The sequence below is a fragment of the Petaurus breviceps genome, unplaced genomic scaffold, assembly GCF_028583685.1.
Source record: "Petaurus breviceps papuanus isolate PSGF00001 unplaced genomic scaffold, PetGlider_PUasm1.0 90823, whole genome shotgun sequence".
Taxonomy (NCBI): Eukaryota; Metazoa; Chordata; class Mammalia; order Diprotodontia; family Petauridae; genus Petaurus; species Petaurus breviceps.
Window position 1 is genome coordinate 385510 of NW_027187352.1, and position 16590 is coordinate 402099.

At 45.1% G+C, this 16590-nt stretch overlaps 1 protein-coding gene across 3 annotated transcripts in view; it reads right to left on the bottom strand.

Moving 5' to 3' along the window:
* The window catches only part of FXYD2 (FXYD domain containing ion transport regulator 2), a 22480-nt gene extending 8151 nt beyond the window's left edge, over positions 1–14329 (bottom strand). The window contains exons 1-4 of one of the 3 annotated variants that reach the window (XM_069070783.1): positions 12826–14329; positions 4919–4954; positions 448–486; positions 26–100 (exon numbers count right to left, since the gene is read on the bottom strand). In XM_069070783.1, the coding sequence (XP_068926884.1) occupies positions 26–100; positions 448–486; positions 4919–4937 (133 nt within the window). In that variant the 5' untranslated portion in view covers positions 4938–4954; positions 12826–14329. Of the gene's footprint in view, positions 1–25; positions 101–447; positions 487–2822; positions 2916–4918; positions 5070–12825 lie in introns of those variants that run through there. The other 2 variants (XM_069070782.1, XM_069070781.1) reach the window with 2 other exon arrangements.
* Positions 14330–16590: the final 2261 nt, after the last annotated feature.

A 16590-nucleotide genomic window follows, 5' to 3' on the forward strand; every position in this document is an offset into this window, starting at 1 on the left:
CTCAATTTGTCCAAACCCCACTCACCTAGGATGATGACCAGCCCCACGATGAATGCCAAGGCAGCAAAAATCAGGCCTCCATTTCTGACAGTGTCATAATCTCAGGGAGGGGAAAAAGAAGATGAGAATGGCCTAAGGCAAGGTGATTAAGCCTTGGGGTAGTCTGAGTGGGGAACTGGACAGCTAAGAGAAAGGTAAATAGAACTCCCCTCCCCCCCCATAGTAGAGGAGCCTGAAAAGCCAGGCTCTCTTATATCTCATTAGGCCAATAGTCACCAGAACTCAGCCACCCTTCCCCCCACTTCTCCAGCCACCATTGTGGAATTCCTCTGAGTAAGGGAGGGATAATATGGGTGGGGGGAGGTTGGGGAGGCAATTCAGTCATCCATCTGGAGGAGATTCAAGACTTGGGTAGGAAAGTGCTACAATGGAGAGAGACAGGCTTACCATAGTGGAATCTGTCCTCATCCCCCTTGGGACCACCACCTGAAAGAGGAGAAAAAAGGGAGAAGAAAACCTCTGAGGGCCAGCTAGGGCCAGAACAGCAGCAGTCAGAGCTCCCAGGCCTTTTCTCTCCAGAGCCACATGTACGCCAGCGGGCTGGTAATTGGTGAAGCTAAGAAGGTCCCCCCAAGGAAGAAGAAGCTGAAATATTTGTTAAGCAGGTACTAGAACTGTAGTCCCAGCTCTGCCTGTCACATGCTGTGTGACCTTGGGTGTGCCCTTCATCTTTCCAATGCTCACCATTCCAATGTACCTCTTCCAGGTTTTAGCTTAAAAAACAGGAGCCTCCTTGTTACTACAGGGAACGCAGTGGGGGTATAATAAGCTTCGAGTGAGTTAGGGGCGGATGAACACGGGGAGGATATGACTTGGCTCAAGTGTGAAGCCATTAGGAACCCAACAGCAAAAACATTTCAAGACTGAAATATACGGGGCATGTTGTGTCTCTGGGGCCATCTGACCACTCTGTTCAAGGAAGCTTTTGATTCCTCTCTCCTCCCTACCTCGCAAAACAATTTCCAAAAAGACTGAGCAAAAGTTCTCTTAGTAGAAACCTAGAGACAGAAGGGCCCTGAGCTAGAAGGCAGTTGGACTGGGACATCCTCCATTTACAAATGAGGAAGCTCATTGGGTTTGGAGAACACAGGACACATTGTGACTAGAAGGGACAGGGAGGAGTGGCAGGTGCAGAGGGGCTAACACAGGAATCATTGTAAGGGTCAGAGTAAACAAGGAACCATCACGCCTTTGACAGCCTCTGAAAAGTCGGCGAGAGTGCTGCGTCTGGGAAGAAACAGAGGGACAACGGAAGTGATTCGTTCAAGGTCATGTGGCTGGTCAGTGGCAGAGCCGGGTCTGGAGCTCAGGTCACCTTGTCTTGCCCTCTGCCTCCAGGAAGGATGGCCTCTTCACTGGGCCCAAGCATGTTTTTATGAATGACATAGCTAGCCTTTATATAGACCTTAAGGTTTGCAAAGCACTGTACACATATCATCTCACTTTGATTCTCACAACAACCCTGCTGTTTTCAGTTGTGCCTGACTCTTCATGACCCCACTTGGGGTTTTCTCAGCAGAGACACTGGAGTGATTGACTATTTCCTTCTTCGGTTCATTTTACAGATGAGGAAACTGAGGCAAAGAGATGAAGTGACTTGCCCAGGGTCACACAGCTAGAAAATATCTGAGACCAGATTTGAACTCAGGAAGATGAGTCTCCCTGACTCCAAGCCTGGCTCTCTGTGCACTATGGTGCCACCTAGCTGCCCCATAGCCCTGTGAGATAGGTGCTATTATTATCTCCATTCTACAAATGAAGAAAGTGTGGTTTCTAACAGTTAAGTGACCTGCCCAAGGTCACAGAGTTAGTAAGTGTGTGCAGTAGGATTTGAACTCAGGTCGTTGTGACCCCAAGGTTAAGGTTCTATCTACTGCATCACCATGTTGGGCAATACAAACCAGGCCCTAGGATACAGGGCAGCCTACAGCTGTCCACCAGTCACAGGAGTGTTTGAAGCCCTTGGTTCTCCTGCTGGGCCTCCTCACAAGTGTACGTACCCTGTCTCCTTGGGTACCAGAAGAGCAGTGTTTACAGTTATAAAAATGCATCTGTCAGCAGCTACATGTTACAACCCTTTCAGGGTCTGGGTGGAACTCAGAGGCTCCTGAGCTGGGCTAGCCTTACTCTTTTGACTAGGCAGGAGTTAAAGGGAGATGCGTTCTCTATTCCTGAGAAGAGTCTAAAGTGAGAAGATGTCAGTGGGTCTTAGTTTTTAGGAGTCAAGGGAACAACTCAGACCCCTGGTTCCTAGCCCCATCCCCTCGCAATTACCCTCCTTAGAAAGGGTCCTGAATAAGACTGGGAGTTGGGATGGGGAAGGACAAGTCTCCTTTTGGGCCACACATCTCTCCTGAAGCTGGAATTCCCTGATTCCTCACAACAAATCTGGACCCTGGAGAGAGAGGTCTGGGAGGACTATGCAGACTGGACATCCACCCAGTCTTTCTCCATCAGCACCTTAGCACTGAGCAGCAAAAAAGAATCTTCCTCCCTTCAAAATGAGGGGGCAAAGCACCACGAGGGGAAAAGGAGAGCCAAACATGGGAATAGAAGGACAAAAACCCAAGCTGCAATTCCCTTCCAACTTTTCCCAAAGCTTGCTCTGCCGTCTTCCCAGGAAGCAATGGGGTCAACCCAGCCCTGAACCACTACCACCCCTCCACGTGCCCCAAAGGGGAAGAAGTCTCCCCCTACACACACACACACACACACACACACATGCATACATACTTACGCACACACAATCCATACACACTTACTTTTAGCCATCATCATCCCTGGCATTGTGCTGGTTATGTCTTCTCTGTGGCTGCCTGCTTTACTGAGTATGTCTAAGGTGGGGGTGGGAGGGTGGGGTGGGGGGTGGGTAAGAGTGTGGGACTAGAAGGGGGGGACATTAAACATTAACAATGCCAGGGTAATATTTACCCTGGTCACAAGGAGAGCTTTGGGCAAGCTTGGCGAGGAGGAGCACATCTAAGGTTTTAGGGAGATGAAGATAAATTAATGGGATTTGTGTCATCATCCAGATGTAGGAAGCAAAGGAACAGAACCATGATGTGTGTGTGTGTGTGTGTGTGTGTGTGTGTGTGCATATGGGATGAGGGTGAGGAGGAGGTTTGAACTATTTCCTCTCAAAGGAAATTTCCGAAGTTCAGAGGTGCCAGCCTTAGTCATGGTGTCATTCTTTCCAGCCTGACAAGCTACAGCTGGAACTCTGGACAAGGGCTGGGAACTTTTGGAGACTCGTGACAGGGTAGGTAACATAGGGGAGTTAACATTTCACTCTCCCCAAGTCAGCCCCCTGGACCCTGAGTCACAGTTTAGGTGGATATCACTTCTTATGTTCAGGGGCTAAAGAGCCAGTCAGGGGTCAGTGAGCTCCATGCCACCTTTGACTTCATTATAGTCTCTGTTCCCAGGGACCTGGTAAATGCCAGGAATCACATTTTGAAGGCCAAGAGGGGCAGGGCAGGGTAAGAGTTATGCCCTTGGATTTTTTCTACATTTGGTGGACATTAATTAATTATCCAGGAATTGAACATGAATTGTAACATAACATAATATAACACACCTCTCTTCTTCCTGCTTTCCACTCTCCCTTATTCCCTGTTGGTGAAAAATGGGTAGTGGGGGCAGGGTGGGGAAAGGGAGAAAAGGCAGAAGGGTAATAGTTTACATTTATATGGCTGACTTAGCACATTATCTAGCTTGATCCCCACAACATTACAAATGAGGAAACAGGATAGAGAAGTGAATTCACTTTTCCAAGGTCACCTCCTGATAAGTAGTAGGAATAGGACTTGAACCTGGGTCTTCAGAATCCAAGTTCAGAATTCTTTCCAACATACCATACTATTTTTTCTATGACACAATAAATGCCATGGAATCATAAATTTCAAGCTGGAAGAACCCTTAAAACTCTCCAATACAGTGTCTCCTCTCAATTTTTTTACAGAAGAGGAAACAGGTTTAGAGAGGGGTGGCTTGCCACTGTCACACAGGTAGTAAGCAGCAGAGTCCATATTGGAACCCAGATCCTCAGCCTCCAGACTCGGGGTTCTTTGCACTACACCATTCAGGAACGATATTTCTTCAAGTCTACCTTGTTTCTATAGTTCTCAAAGTAACTTAACTTGCATGATGTTGTGGGATTCTCCCAACAACCTGTTGCCATAAGCAAGGCATGTAGGAGAAAAGGTCACTCCCTGGATTGGGGCTTAAATGCTAGTTCAAATCCTGGCTCTTTACTGACTTCTACCTGCATGACCAGAGGCCAATCAACCTAAGTCTCTGGACCTCTGTTTCTTCATCTAAAAAATAAGGGAGTTGGAGTAGGTAATCCAAAGCCCCTTTTTAGCTCTAGGACTTATAATTCCCATTGTACATACAAGAAAATTGAGGTTAAAAGAGTTAGTGACCATCTCAAGTCAAAGACTGTAAATCATGGGGCCATCTGTAGTTGTCCTGATTTATATCTTGCCACCAGACCCAGGTGACTGGAGAAGCAAGTGAGGCTGGTGCCCTTGCACAGTCTACCTCACTTAAATCCAATTCATTTGCATGTCATAGCATCAGCTCCCTGATGCCATAGTCTTCTTCGAGAATGAAGGACAAACAGCAAAAAAGGACAGTAAGTCATGGAAAGAGAATTAGAACCCAGATTTTTGGACTCAATCCCATTTTCCCATTCTCATCTAAATAACTAGCTGATGTGAAATACATGCATTTCTACTTCATTCTTGTTCTTCATCCCATTGCCCAAAGTCCTAGGGACTTGTGATCTCACAGAGGGATGAAGGATCTCCTGGCCCAAGAAGATCAAAAAGGATACAACAATCAGTTTTTGACTTACCAAAATATATTCTATCCATGTCCTCGGGGCTGCTGCCTGTGTGGAGGTGAGAGAGAAGAGAGAGAGGTGTGAGGAGAGGATCTCCAGGGATGAAAGCAGTGGCAGTTTCCACCCTACCCAGGCCTCATCTGAGTCCACAGATTGGGGGGGGCGGGGAGAGAAGACAAAAAAACCCAACCAGATGAGGAGGAGTGGCTGGCATTGCTAACCTTGCCTAATGCCTTGTGTCGTGGAAAGAAAAGGATACACGTGAGACTGAGGTAAAGCTGTCTGAATGCTACCTGGGCCCAGGTGGAGGAGGAAACTGGAAGCCTCTGAAGAGCAAACCACAGCTCCCACGTCCGCCGCAGGCTCAGGTTACAGGATGCAAAGCCCAAGCCTACATCCAAGAAACCCAGGGTGTTGCCACAGGCACTGGAGCTAGGGCACAGGGGAAAGAGTTGGATTTGGAGCAAGAAAACTGAGGTTTGAATCCTGGCTCTTCTTCCTTGAATCTGTGTGATCTTGGGCTAGTCACTGGGCCTCAGTTTCCTCATCTGTAAATTGAGGGTTAGACTAGATGGTCTCTAAGGTCTCTTCCAGATTTTAATCCTATACTCCTGTGATCCTGTGACTGGTGGTGGTGGGAGGGGGAGGAGATTTCTAACCAAAGCAGAAGGAATTAGTCAGAAATGCTGATCTTCCGGGAACACACCGTTTGACAATAGGAAGGTGGAGGCAGCTGAGGGTTAGTGGCCCAAAAGGCAGAATTTCCTTTTCCTATCTACAAAATGAGGAAATAAAACTAGATGTACTCTCAGGTCCCTTCCTCCCTCAAATTCCATATGGTCCTAGCCTAGACTACTAGAGACTCACTGGTAGGTAGTTTCATAAATCTAGGAGGCACCTGCAGGTTAGGAGAACTAAGAAGTTCTAATAACACTCATGTCTTTGAAGACCTTTCCCTGAACTGGCACAGTGGGATGTTTTTGATGTAGCCCAGATGGGGCTATTTTACTACAGGACCTTTTCTGCTTTCAGGTGAGGACCGCCCATCTAGCAGCTGGGATAGTTGGGAACTTGCAGTCTATTATTAGGACAGTCCCATTACAGTCAGAGAGCACAACTGTTGAAGGAGACTCAGGCCCAAGGTCATAACCTTCCTCAGCTGTTTCCTGAAGATTGGGTATCCAGACTCACCTTAGGCAGACTTGTGGAGAAATGGGGCCATGGGACTGAACTCATGCCTGGAGATCATTCCCATGGCAACATCACCCTTCCTCCAATGGAAGAGACACTCCCCTGGGCCTTGCTGAGCCCTCAGTGCCCCCTTAGGAGGTAGTGACGGCAGAGTGAGGCTTTCTCTACTGCCCTATCGTCCTGGCCTGTGCCAGAAATATGGCACGATAATGAGGTCTCTTTGGGATGCCTGCTAATGTCAGACAGGAAGTGACTGGAAAGGCAGTGTGTCTCTGCTTCATCTCTGTATAGTCCAGAATTTGCAGTGATGGAACCCAAAGCAGAACCTTCCAGCCCAGCTCACACCTGGACAAAAATCCTTCCTGTACCTTTCCCTGACAAGCAGTCAGCCAGCCTCTGCCTGGAAACTCCAGTCCTCTGGAGCAGCCCTGTTTCTGATGACTTACCCACTTTGGGATAGTGCTAATTGTTAGGAAATATTTTCCTTACACAAAGTATATTATTGACCTTGTTACAACTTCCTTCCATACCTCTTGGTTCTGCCCTCTGAGGTCAAGCAGAATAATATTAGTCACTTTTCCACATGATGGTTGTACAAATATCTTAAGACAATTATTATAATGCAAGTCTATTCTTCATCAAGTTAAACATTTCCAGTTCTTTCCATTGACACCTCATATGGCATGACCTCAAGGTCCATCACCATCCAGTTTGTCCTCCTCTGGACCCTGTCCAGCTTATCAATGTCCTTCCTAAAACCTGGTATCCAGAACTGAACATATGGGAAAGGTGGGGACAGGGTGGGGTGGGGAGGAGAGACAGAGAGACACAAAGAGAGACAGAGGAAGGAGGGAGAGAGATAGAAGACAGAAGGGAAGGAGAGACAGAAGACAGAAGAAGTAGGGAGAGAAAAAGAGAAGACAGAGGAAAGAGGGAGAGAGAGAAGATAGAGAAACAGAAAGGAGGAAAAACAGAAACAGAGAGAGAGAGACAGAGGAAAGAAAAAGAGAGGAGACAGGAAGGAGAGGAGAGAGAGAGAGAGAGAGAGAGAGAGAGAGAAGACAGAGAAACAGAAAGGGAGGAGATACAGAAGCAGAGAGAGACACTATCGAAAAGACAAGGAGCCTATTAAGTCAACTTCCCCCAAATTTCCTGACTGATGTTTACCAGTTCAGGAAACTGTTCACAATTCTGTAAGTACAAAAATATTTATAACAGCTCTTTTTGTGGTTAAGAATTGGAAATTGAGGGGATGCCCATCAATTGGGGAATGGCTGAATAAGTTGTGATATATGAATGTAATGGAATATTATTGTTCCATAAGAAATGATGAGCAGGCAGATTTTAGAAAAACCTGGGAAGACTTACATGAACTGATGCTGAGTGAAGTGAGCAGAACCAGGAGAACACTGTACACAGTAAAAACAACATTATGCGATGATCAAGTATGATAGACTTAGCTCTTTTCAGTAATGCAATGATCCAAGATAATTCCATGGTGGAAAATGCTATCCACATCCAGACAAAGAACTATGCAGTCTGAATGCAGATCGAAGAATACTAATTTCACTTTTTTTCTTTCTCGTGGTTTTCCCCTTTTGTTCTGATTCTTCTTTCACAACATGACTAATGTGGAAATATGTTTAACATGATTATACATGTATAACCTTGCTTGTTGTCTTGGGGAGGGGAGAGGAGAGAGGGAAGGGGAAGGAGGGAGGGAGCAAAATTTGGAACTCAACATTTTACAAAGATGAATGTTGAAAGGCATCTTTACATGTAACTGGAAAAAAATAAAATACTATTAAGGGAGGTGAAAACTGTTCACAGTGCTGCTGCTCACCAACAGCTCCCACATTTATTACCTCTGTGACCTTGAGAAAGTCACATTAAAGTTGCTAGACTTGGAGTCAGGAAGACCTGAATTCAAATCCAGCCTCAGACACCTATTAGATATGTAACCCTGGGCAAATCATAATCTGTGCCACCAACAAAATGGAGATAATGAAAACATCTACCTCATTGAGTTCTTGTGAGGACCAAGTGAAGTCCATGGAGTACTTTGCAAACCTTCCAGCAGTGCTGTGCAAACATGAGCTAATGTCCTCATGAGGCATTTGGACGAGAATGACCTCTAAGGTCCTTTGCACATCTGAGGCCTATGGAGGTGGGGGCTAAAAACGCAGAAAAGCATGACATTGTGAATCCCTAAAGTTAACTTTATTCTCTGCAGACACCTCAGTAATGTAACTTCTGTGTTCCTCCTCCTGTGGAGAGGTGTATATACCCCTGAGGAAACAACTGAAGGGTAGCTAATGAAGACAATGGAAAAGAAGCTCAGAGATGGAAACTGTTCTAAAAATGCAGAAACATGTGATCATGTGTGCACATGGCATGTTATTAATGTATTAATGTCAACCGTGTGACATAGAAAGTCATCGGAAAGAGCACCAGCGATAAAAAATGTTAATTGAAAACCTTAAAATTTTAAAAATTAAATTAACATTTTCATTTAAAAATTTAAAAAAAATTTTAAAGTAAAGAGGACCTCCTTGAAAGCCTGAATTCAAGTAACCACAAGGTCATATGCAGTGTGATTTTGAGTAAATGGCATATCCTCTCTGGGCCTGAGTTTCCTTGTGTATATACAATGACAGGGTTGGACTAGATGGACTCTCTTTCCAGCTCTTTATTCTACATTCTTTTTTCTAACATTCTATGTTCTAAGGTAACTAGGAGGCACAGTGGCTAGAACACTGGGCCTGGAGTTAGAAAAAACTGAGTTCAAATCTGGCCTCAGATATGTACTAGCTTTGTTCAGTTGTTTCCAACTTTTCATGATCCCATTTAGGGTTTTCTTGGCAAAGATACTAGAGTGGTTTGTCGTTTCCTTCTTCAGATCATTTAACAGATGAGGAAAATGAGGCAAACAGGGTTAAGTGACTTGCCCAGGGTCTCACAGCTAGTAAGTGTCTGAAGCCAGATTTGGACTCACAAAGATAAGCCTTCCTGACTCCAGGCCCAGCACTCTATCTACTCCACCACCTAACTGTTGCTCCATTAGCTGTGTAATCCTGGGCAAGTAAATTAACCTTGCTGCCTCAATCTCCTTACCTGTAAAATGGGGATAATAATAGCACCTCCCTCCCAGGAAGATTGTGAGGATCAAAAGTCATGGTATTTGTGAAGCACTGAACGCAGTGTCTGAAATAGTAGGTGCTTAATAAATGCTTTCCCCCCTTTTTTCCTAAGTTCCCTTTCAGTTCTGTATTCTGTGTCCCTTGTCCTAACATTCTTTGTTCTAAGGTCTCTTCCAGTATTGACATTCTAAGGATAGACTGAGAACTAGTCTAATAGTACTTAGATAACAATAAGCAGACCTCGAGAGCCTTGGCACCAAGGCCATCATGGGCTGGGCACTGGAGCTATCTGGGCTCATGTTCTTGTCCTCACTGTCCAGGGGACAGTTCCCCAAATTTATTAATTTGGCAAGTTCACCCTGAACTAGCGCCATCTCAGCCCAGTGCTACCTCGGCTAAGATGTTAGCCAATCTTAAGGCTTTGAAGGAAGGGGGCAGGATCTCCTATATTATATTTTCCCTTTTTTATAGTTAAGGAAACTGAGGATCAGAGAGAGAAAGTCACTTAGTACAAGGTCATACAGATAGTTAGCAGGACCTGGGCCAGGAATCTGGATCTTCTCACAACCAGCCTTGTTCCCTTACATAATTCTAATCTACAAAAAGAACTTGTGATTTTGCTAAACTTTGTTTGGGTAAAAGAAGTTATTTGTACCCAATACCCCTGCTTCCTCACTATTCACTCTTTAGCCTAACCTGTTATTATTGGGTTCCCCATTCCACTTCCCTTGTCAAATGTTACTTTACTGAAACTGTTCTCTGCAAGGCCACTAGTCATCTCCTATTCATGAGACCCAAGGTCTTCTCAATATTGATGGTCTTCATCACTAATCTGTCCTCCTTTGGTTTCAGAGTCACCAAACTTCCTGGGTTTCCTACTTTTTTTATGTTGTTTCTTCTTTGTCCCTGCCTGTGGGTTCTTAGCCATTTTTAGGACCATTAATATGTGTGTTCCCCAAGAATCTGCCCTCAGCCTCCTTTTCTTCTCTTCCTATGATCTCTCCCCCAACAATCTCATGGGCCCCTGGTCTTCAGCTGCCTCCTACATCTATATCTCTAGTCACTACCTTTCTGCTGAGCTCAGGACCCATATCTCCTAGTGCCTATAGGACATGTAGGGAGGTTGTTTGGTGTGGTAGGATGAATATTGGATTTGGAATCAGATGACCTGAGAATGAATCTTGGGAGCAGATCATTTTCTACCCATATGACCTTGGGCAAATTACTTGGCTTCCTTAAAACTCAATTTCCTCATCTGTAAAATGAGATGATTGGACTAGATGACCTTTAAGGCTCTTTCCAATGCTAAATCTATGATCTTATGATTTCTACCTGGATGCAGCAGACACCCCAAGTTCATGTCCCAGGCTGAGCCACTTGTCATTCTGTGTAAGCCTGCTCCTCCTTCTGACTTCGTGGTTTCTGCCCATATCCAAACAGCTGCCAAATCTTATGATTTCTAGCTTTACAACATCTCTCCCACTGACCCCCATCTCTCCACTCACACAATTACCGCCTTAGTTTAGTCCTTCATTACCTCTCCCCTACATTATTGCAATAGTCTCCTCTCCCTGCCCCAAGTCTCCCCAGTCCGGTCTGTTCTAACTGCCATCACAGTAATTTTCCTTAAGCCTTGATGTGACCACATGACTCCTCTATTCAAGCAATTCCACTAGGGGAGGGCGGGGGTGGGGGGGAAGAAGGGAACAAGCATTTATGAAAAGCACCCACCGGGTGCCAAGCACTACACTGAGAGTTTTACAAATATCTCATCTGATTGTTCTATTTGTGGGGCTTCCTGTTGCCTCTTGGACCAAAGATAAACTCCTCTGTTTAGGTTTTTAAGTCCCCTGCAACCTGGTCTCAACTTGTCTTTTCAGCCTTGTTGACTGCTATATTCCTTCCTGCACTCTCAGAAACAGCTCGGCCTTCTCTCTTCCTTACATAGGACTCTCCATCTCCCATCTCCCATACCCTTCCCTCTGCACTGGTACGAACCGCACGCCTGAATGAGCTGCCTTCATGCCTCCACCTCATGGACTCCCTCTTTTCTTTTAAAATGTGGCTCAAGCAGAATTTTTGGCATAAAGGTTTCTCTGATCCCTCAAAGTGCTAGTTAAATTCTTTGTTTAACTTCTTTGTATATATTTGTACTTATTTGCGCTCTCTCTCTCCCCCTGTATATATTGTACACCACACATATGTATATATATAAAACACACATATATACATATAAGTACACACACACATATTTGAAATTTACTTGTTTTTCCCCATGAAGATGGAAGCTCCATTTGAGTAGGGACTGTTTCATTCTTTGTACCTGTAGCCCCAGCACTTATCCCAGAGCCTGGCACTTAATAGATACCTAGTGGTTAATTGCTTGTTCATTCACCTAGTTGCCCATGTTCGTAACCTTGCAGTTACCTTTAACACTTCTTGCTAATTTTGTAAAAATTTTCTATCTCTAGAATATCTCTCATGTGTCTCCTCTTCTATTCCCACTGTCAGAACCCAGGTACAAGGCCTTAATAACCCCCATCTGGACTATTGCAATGGCCTTTTTACAGGTCTTTCTATTTCCATTTCCTCTCCCTATCTAAACCATTTTTTATACTATTGTTAGACTGATCTTTCTTATATGTAGACCTCTCCATATCACCCCATGTTCAAAAATCTTCATCAGTTCCCTATTGCCCAGTAAGTAGAGTTCAAACTCCCCTCCTTGCCATTCAAAAACCTTCCTACCTTGCCAGCCTTATTTCTTATTATTCCCTTCCATATACTCTGTGCTTAAGCTAGAATGGACACACACACACACATACATATACCCCATGTCATCCTGTCTCCATTCCTTTGGCTCATGTCTTTGCCCTTTGCCTATAATGGCCATCTCCTTTGCCTGTCAAATTTCTATTCATATTTTAAAAACCAGTCTAAATGTCATCAACTCCAAAAACTTCCCTGCTTCCCATCCATCTGTAATAATAACATTAACAATGATCATAATAGCAAGTAACATTTACATAGCACCTTAAGGTTTATAAAGCGCTTTACATACATTATCTTATCTGATCCTCAGTATAACAGTATAGGGCAGGTGTTAATATTACTCCATCTTTGAGATGAGGGCTGGTCCAAAGCCTGTAAGTGTCTGAGTAAGGATTCTGAGTCTGGTCCTTTCGACTGTAAGGCCAGCTTTGAGTCTACCATCCTCCCTAGCTGTCTAGTGAACTTCCCCCTCATTTTATTTTGTGTCTCTCTAACGTGTTCATCATTCAATGCTGTGATTTATAGTATTGTGTCACCTCCCACTAGTTTGTCAGTAGCTTTATGAAGGCAGGGATGGTATTTTAAATAAGATTTGTATCTTCTCCAGTGACCAGCAAAGTACTCTAGATACAGCAAGGGCTTAATATATGCTCCTTGTTTTTAACCAAGGAAGAAAACAAGGAGCAGACGTTGCTCTACGTCAATCAAAGATTCTATCCTGCAGCAGTCTCCCTTCTTCCCACTCAGAGCACCTCCTGATCAAGGCTCAGCAGCAATTTTGTTTGAGAGATAAGCCTTAAGAAGTCCACTTCCTACCTGAGGCATGATAAGGCACCTTCAGGGGAGGTCACAAAGGCAGGAGCTGAGGTGAAGTTTAACTCCAGCTGTCCTTGATTTATCTAGCCCTGACTACTCTTGACCCCTCCTCTGTAGAAAAATCAAGTCCCAGGTGAAAGTGGCCTAAGGGCTCCACTTCTTGGAAAATATCAGAGAGATTCTGCAGATGGCTCCTGTACCCAGTCCCCCTGCCAAAGAGATGTCTGGAACATGCCACCTCCCCCTGGGCCAGTCTGGTCTCAGGTAACCACATCCATGGGAAATTCATCTGGGCTGGATTCTCTGTGGTCTTCTTGTCCTTGCCTTCTTCTCTTTGTGCAATGATCAATCCCAATGGCCATCTGGTCATCATTCTTTGCCATCTGCCTCAGGGGGTCCTCAAACTCCTCCCATCAAAGAGGACAGTGCTGGCTTCTTCCATGGGTCAGGCTGAGTAAGAATATTATACTCCCTGTCATGGGAAGGTTATGGGATGCCTCAAGTATTCAAGGCCAAAGTTTAAACCATGCTCCCTGACACTTATCTTTAATTGGAAACTGGGAAGGGGAAAGGGAGGTGCAGCCTGAAAACCCCAAACAGGGCCAAAGCCAACACTTTTAGGTCCCTCTCCAGCATGGGCCAGGCCAGAATGAATATGGTCATCATATCTGTTTCCCCATATCCACCCCAAGAACTGGGTCACAAAAGGCACTGTCCTTGGCCTAACCCCAGGCCTCTCCCTTGGTTACTGAGGCTTTGGGAAAAGTGGAGGTGGGGAGGGAAGGATGGGGAAAGAGAAGGGAGCATGCAGCCAGGACTGTGTGATGAGAACCCAAAGAACAGGGTAATGCTGTTGAAGTTTTCCCCCTGGGCTTTAAGGGAAGCCTTGGTAAAGATCTATTGAAAATTTTTCCCCTGGGCAATCGCTTCTCCCTTTCCCTAGTTTGCTCTTAGCTAGGTGGCACAGTGAGTACAGCGCTGAGCTGGGAACCAGAAAGACATCTTCCTGAGTTCAGATCTGGCCTCAGACATTTACTAACTGTGTGACCCTGGGCAAGTCACTTAACTCCATTTCCTTCAGTTTTGTCATCTGTAAAATGAGCTGGAGAAGGAAATGGCAAACCACTCCAGTATCCTTTGCCAAGAAAATCCCAAATGGGGTCACGGAGAGTCAGACAGGACTGAAACAAGTCAACAAGTCTGCTCTTGGCTGTCTCATGCCTGTCCCAGGTTGGTGAAAATCTTGATTCTCTGTAGGCAGTTGGTTACATTAGCAGACAGTCCCAGAAGTTGGTACCTGGGCTATGGAAGTTCGCACCAGGTTCTCAGCTTCCCTAAGTCCACAAAGAATCATCCCCGGCTCCTGTGTGTCTTCAGGGTACAAAAACAGGGTAGGTGGCAGCCAGGTGGTAGAAGGGTAGGACAGCTCCAGAGTCATCAGCTGTAGACCTCGTCCTCCCCAGCTGTTTTCACTCCCTGTCTGCCCAGAAGTATGATCATTGCCCTTCAGGGCACTGTCTCCTGCTATGGTCTTGAAAGACAATGTGGCTGGTGTCTTATAAGATGGGCTCAGGAAGGAGGTGTGCCCAGAAGGGATTGTTTTCTTAAGTGTTTACAAGGTTTACTAGGTTGTTAAGGCCAATGGGGTGTGCAAACTCCAAGAAAGTCCAGGAGGCAGGCCCCATGGAATGAGTGGTAAGGCTGCCAACCCTTTCCTGAGTCCTGGTCTGGCAGGGAGGCAGGGGGGAGCACCCTGACATTTCCAGTTAGGTCTACAAGGGCAAAGCCATTGGATTTGCCTTTCCCACAGTGAAATACCCTGCAGTGAAATTCATTCTTGTTCTCAGAACTTATGGCTCTACCTGGACTATTCCTTGCCACCCTTCCCCCTCCACCAAGCCATGGACTTTTCCCTCATTAAAATTCAACTTAATAATCCTCCTCCAATGAGCCCTTGGTGCTGAATTCCACCAACTCTGGTTGCTTCAGGACTTTCACTAAGGCTGTACACAATTTGTACTCTTTTAATTTATTCTTCCTCCAATTTATTCTCCTTGCTTCATCTTGATGTGAAGGTGACCTTGGATTCTCTAAGCTTTTGCCATTGTAACATAAGCTCTAACAGATCTTACCAAGCTACAGTTTCCCAGGCTTTGAGTATGAACCTACTGATGGCCTACACCTGCCATCAGAGGACCAGACTGTATTAGGAGAGGTCCCATCACCAGAAGACTGGTTGGTCACCAAGTAATAGTTTTTAGACCATTTCAATTTATGAATTCTGTCTACTAAATCTGGGAGTGGTTGCTATCTACATCAATGGAAGGAATTCCTATACCATGTAAAGCATGGATTCTAGGAGTCATTTTCATTTATTTTTTTTGAAGGGCAAATGGGGTTAAGTGACTTGCCCAAGGTCACACAGCCAGTGTTTGTGTTAAGTGTCTGAGGCCAAATTTGAACTCAGGTCCTCCTGACTCCAGGGCTGGTGCTCTACTCACTGTGCCACCTAGCCACCCCAATTTTCATTTATTTATAATAATGATAAATCACATTTGCTGTTGAGCTGTTTTTAATCATGTCTGACTCTTCATGACCCCTTTTGAGATTTTCTTGGCAAAGATGCTGAAGTGGTTTACCATTACCTTCTCCAGCTCATTTCAAGAATGATGAAACTGAAGCAAACAGGCTTAAGTGACTTGCCCAGGGTCACACAGCTAGAAAATATCTGAGACCAGATTTGAACTCAGAAAGGTGAGTCTTCCTGACTCTAAGCCCAGCCCTCTATCTAGCTTCCCAACTCCCATTTACATAGTGCTTTTTACACAAAGGTAGGTAGTATGAAGATCATTATTATCTTTACCAATGAGGAACTTGAGACTTAAACATAAACCCAGGTCCTCTGATGCCAAATCCAGGGCTCTTCCCACCATCACACTCTGCCAGCCTCAGCTAGATATTGGGGGGGGGGGGGTGTATTCTTTTTCAAAGAACAAGTGCTGTAAAAAGAATGAAAGTGAAAAATAGAATGCTTTCCTCCACTCTTCTACATCCTACCTCCCCCCAGAAAAAGAAAAGAAAAAGAAAACCCTTGTAACAAATACATGCAGTCAAATGAAACAAATTTAAAAATAGGTGTCTCGTTCTACATATTTAGTCTGTCACCTCTGTCAGGCTAATGGTCTTCATTATCAGGCCTCTGGAATTGTGGTTGCTGACCACTCCTCAAACTCCTGTGCTGGCTCAGCATACATACCAGGCCCCCTAACCATGAGTGTTCCCCAGGTTTTATCCTAGGCCTTCTTTTCTCCCTCTATACTCTCTCTCAGGAACCTCATCAGCTCCCACGGGCTTAACTATCATCTATGCTGAAGACTCCAGCATCTATAGGTAGAACCCAGTCTCTCCACTGAGCTTCAGAGGAATTTTTAATTGCCTATTGGATATTTTGAACCGAAGACATCTTAAACTAAACATGTCCAGAACTGAACTCAGTATCTTCCCCCCTAAACTCTTCTCTCTTCCATATTTCCCTATTTCCGTTGAAGATGCCACCTTCCTTCTAGTCCCCTAGATTCATCACCTCTGAATTTTCCTGCATTCTTCTCTCTCTCTCTCTCTCTCTCTCTCTCTCTCTCTGTCTCTCTCTCTCTGTCTCTGTCTCTCTCTCTCTGTCTCTCTCTCTGTCTCTCTCTCTCTGTCTCTCTCTCTCTGTCTCTCTCTCTCTCTCTTCTCTCCCTTTCTCTCTGTTTTGCTGTCTCAATC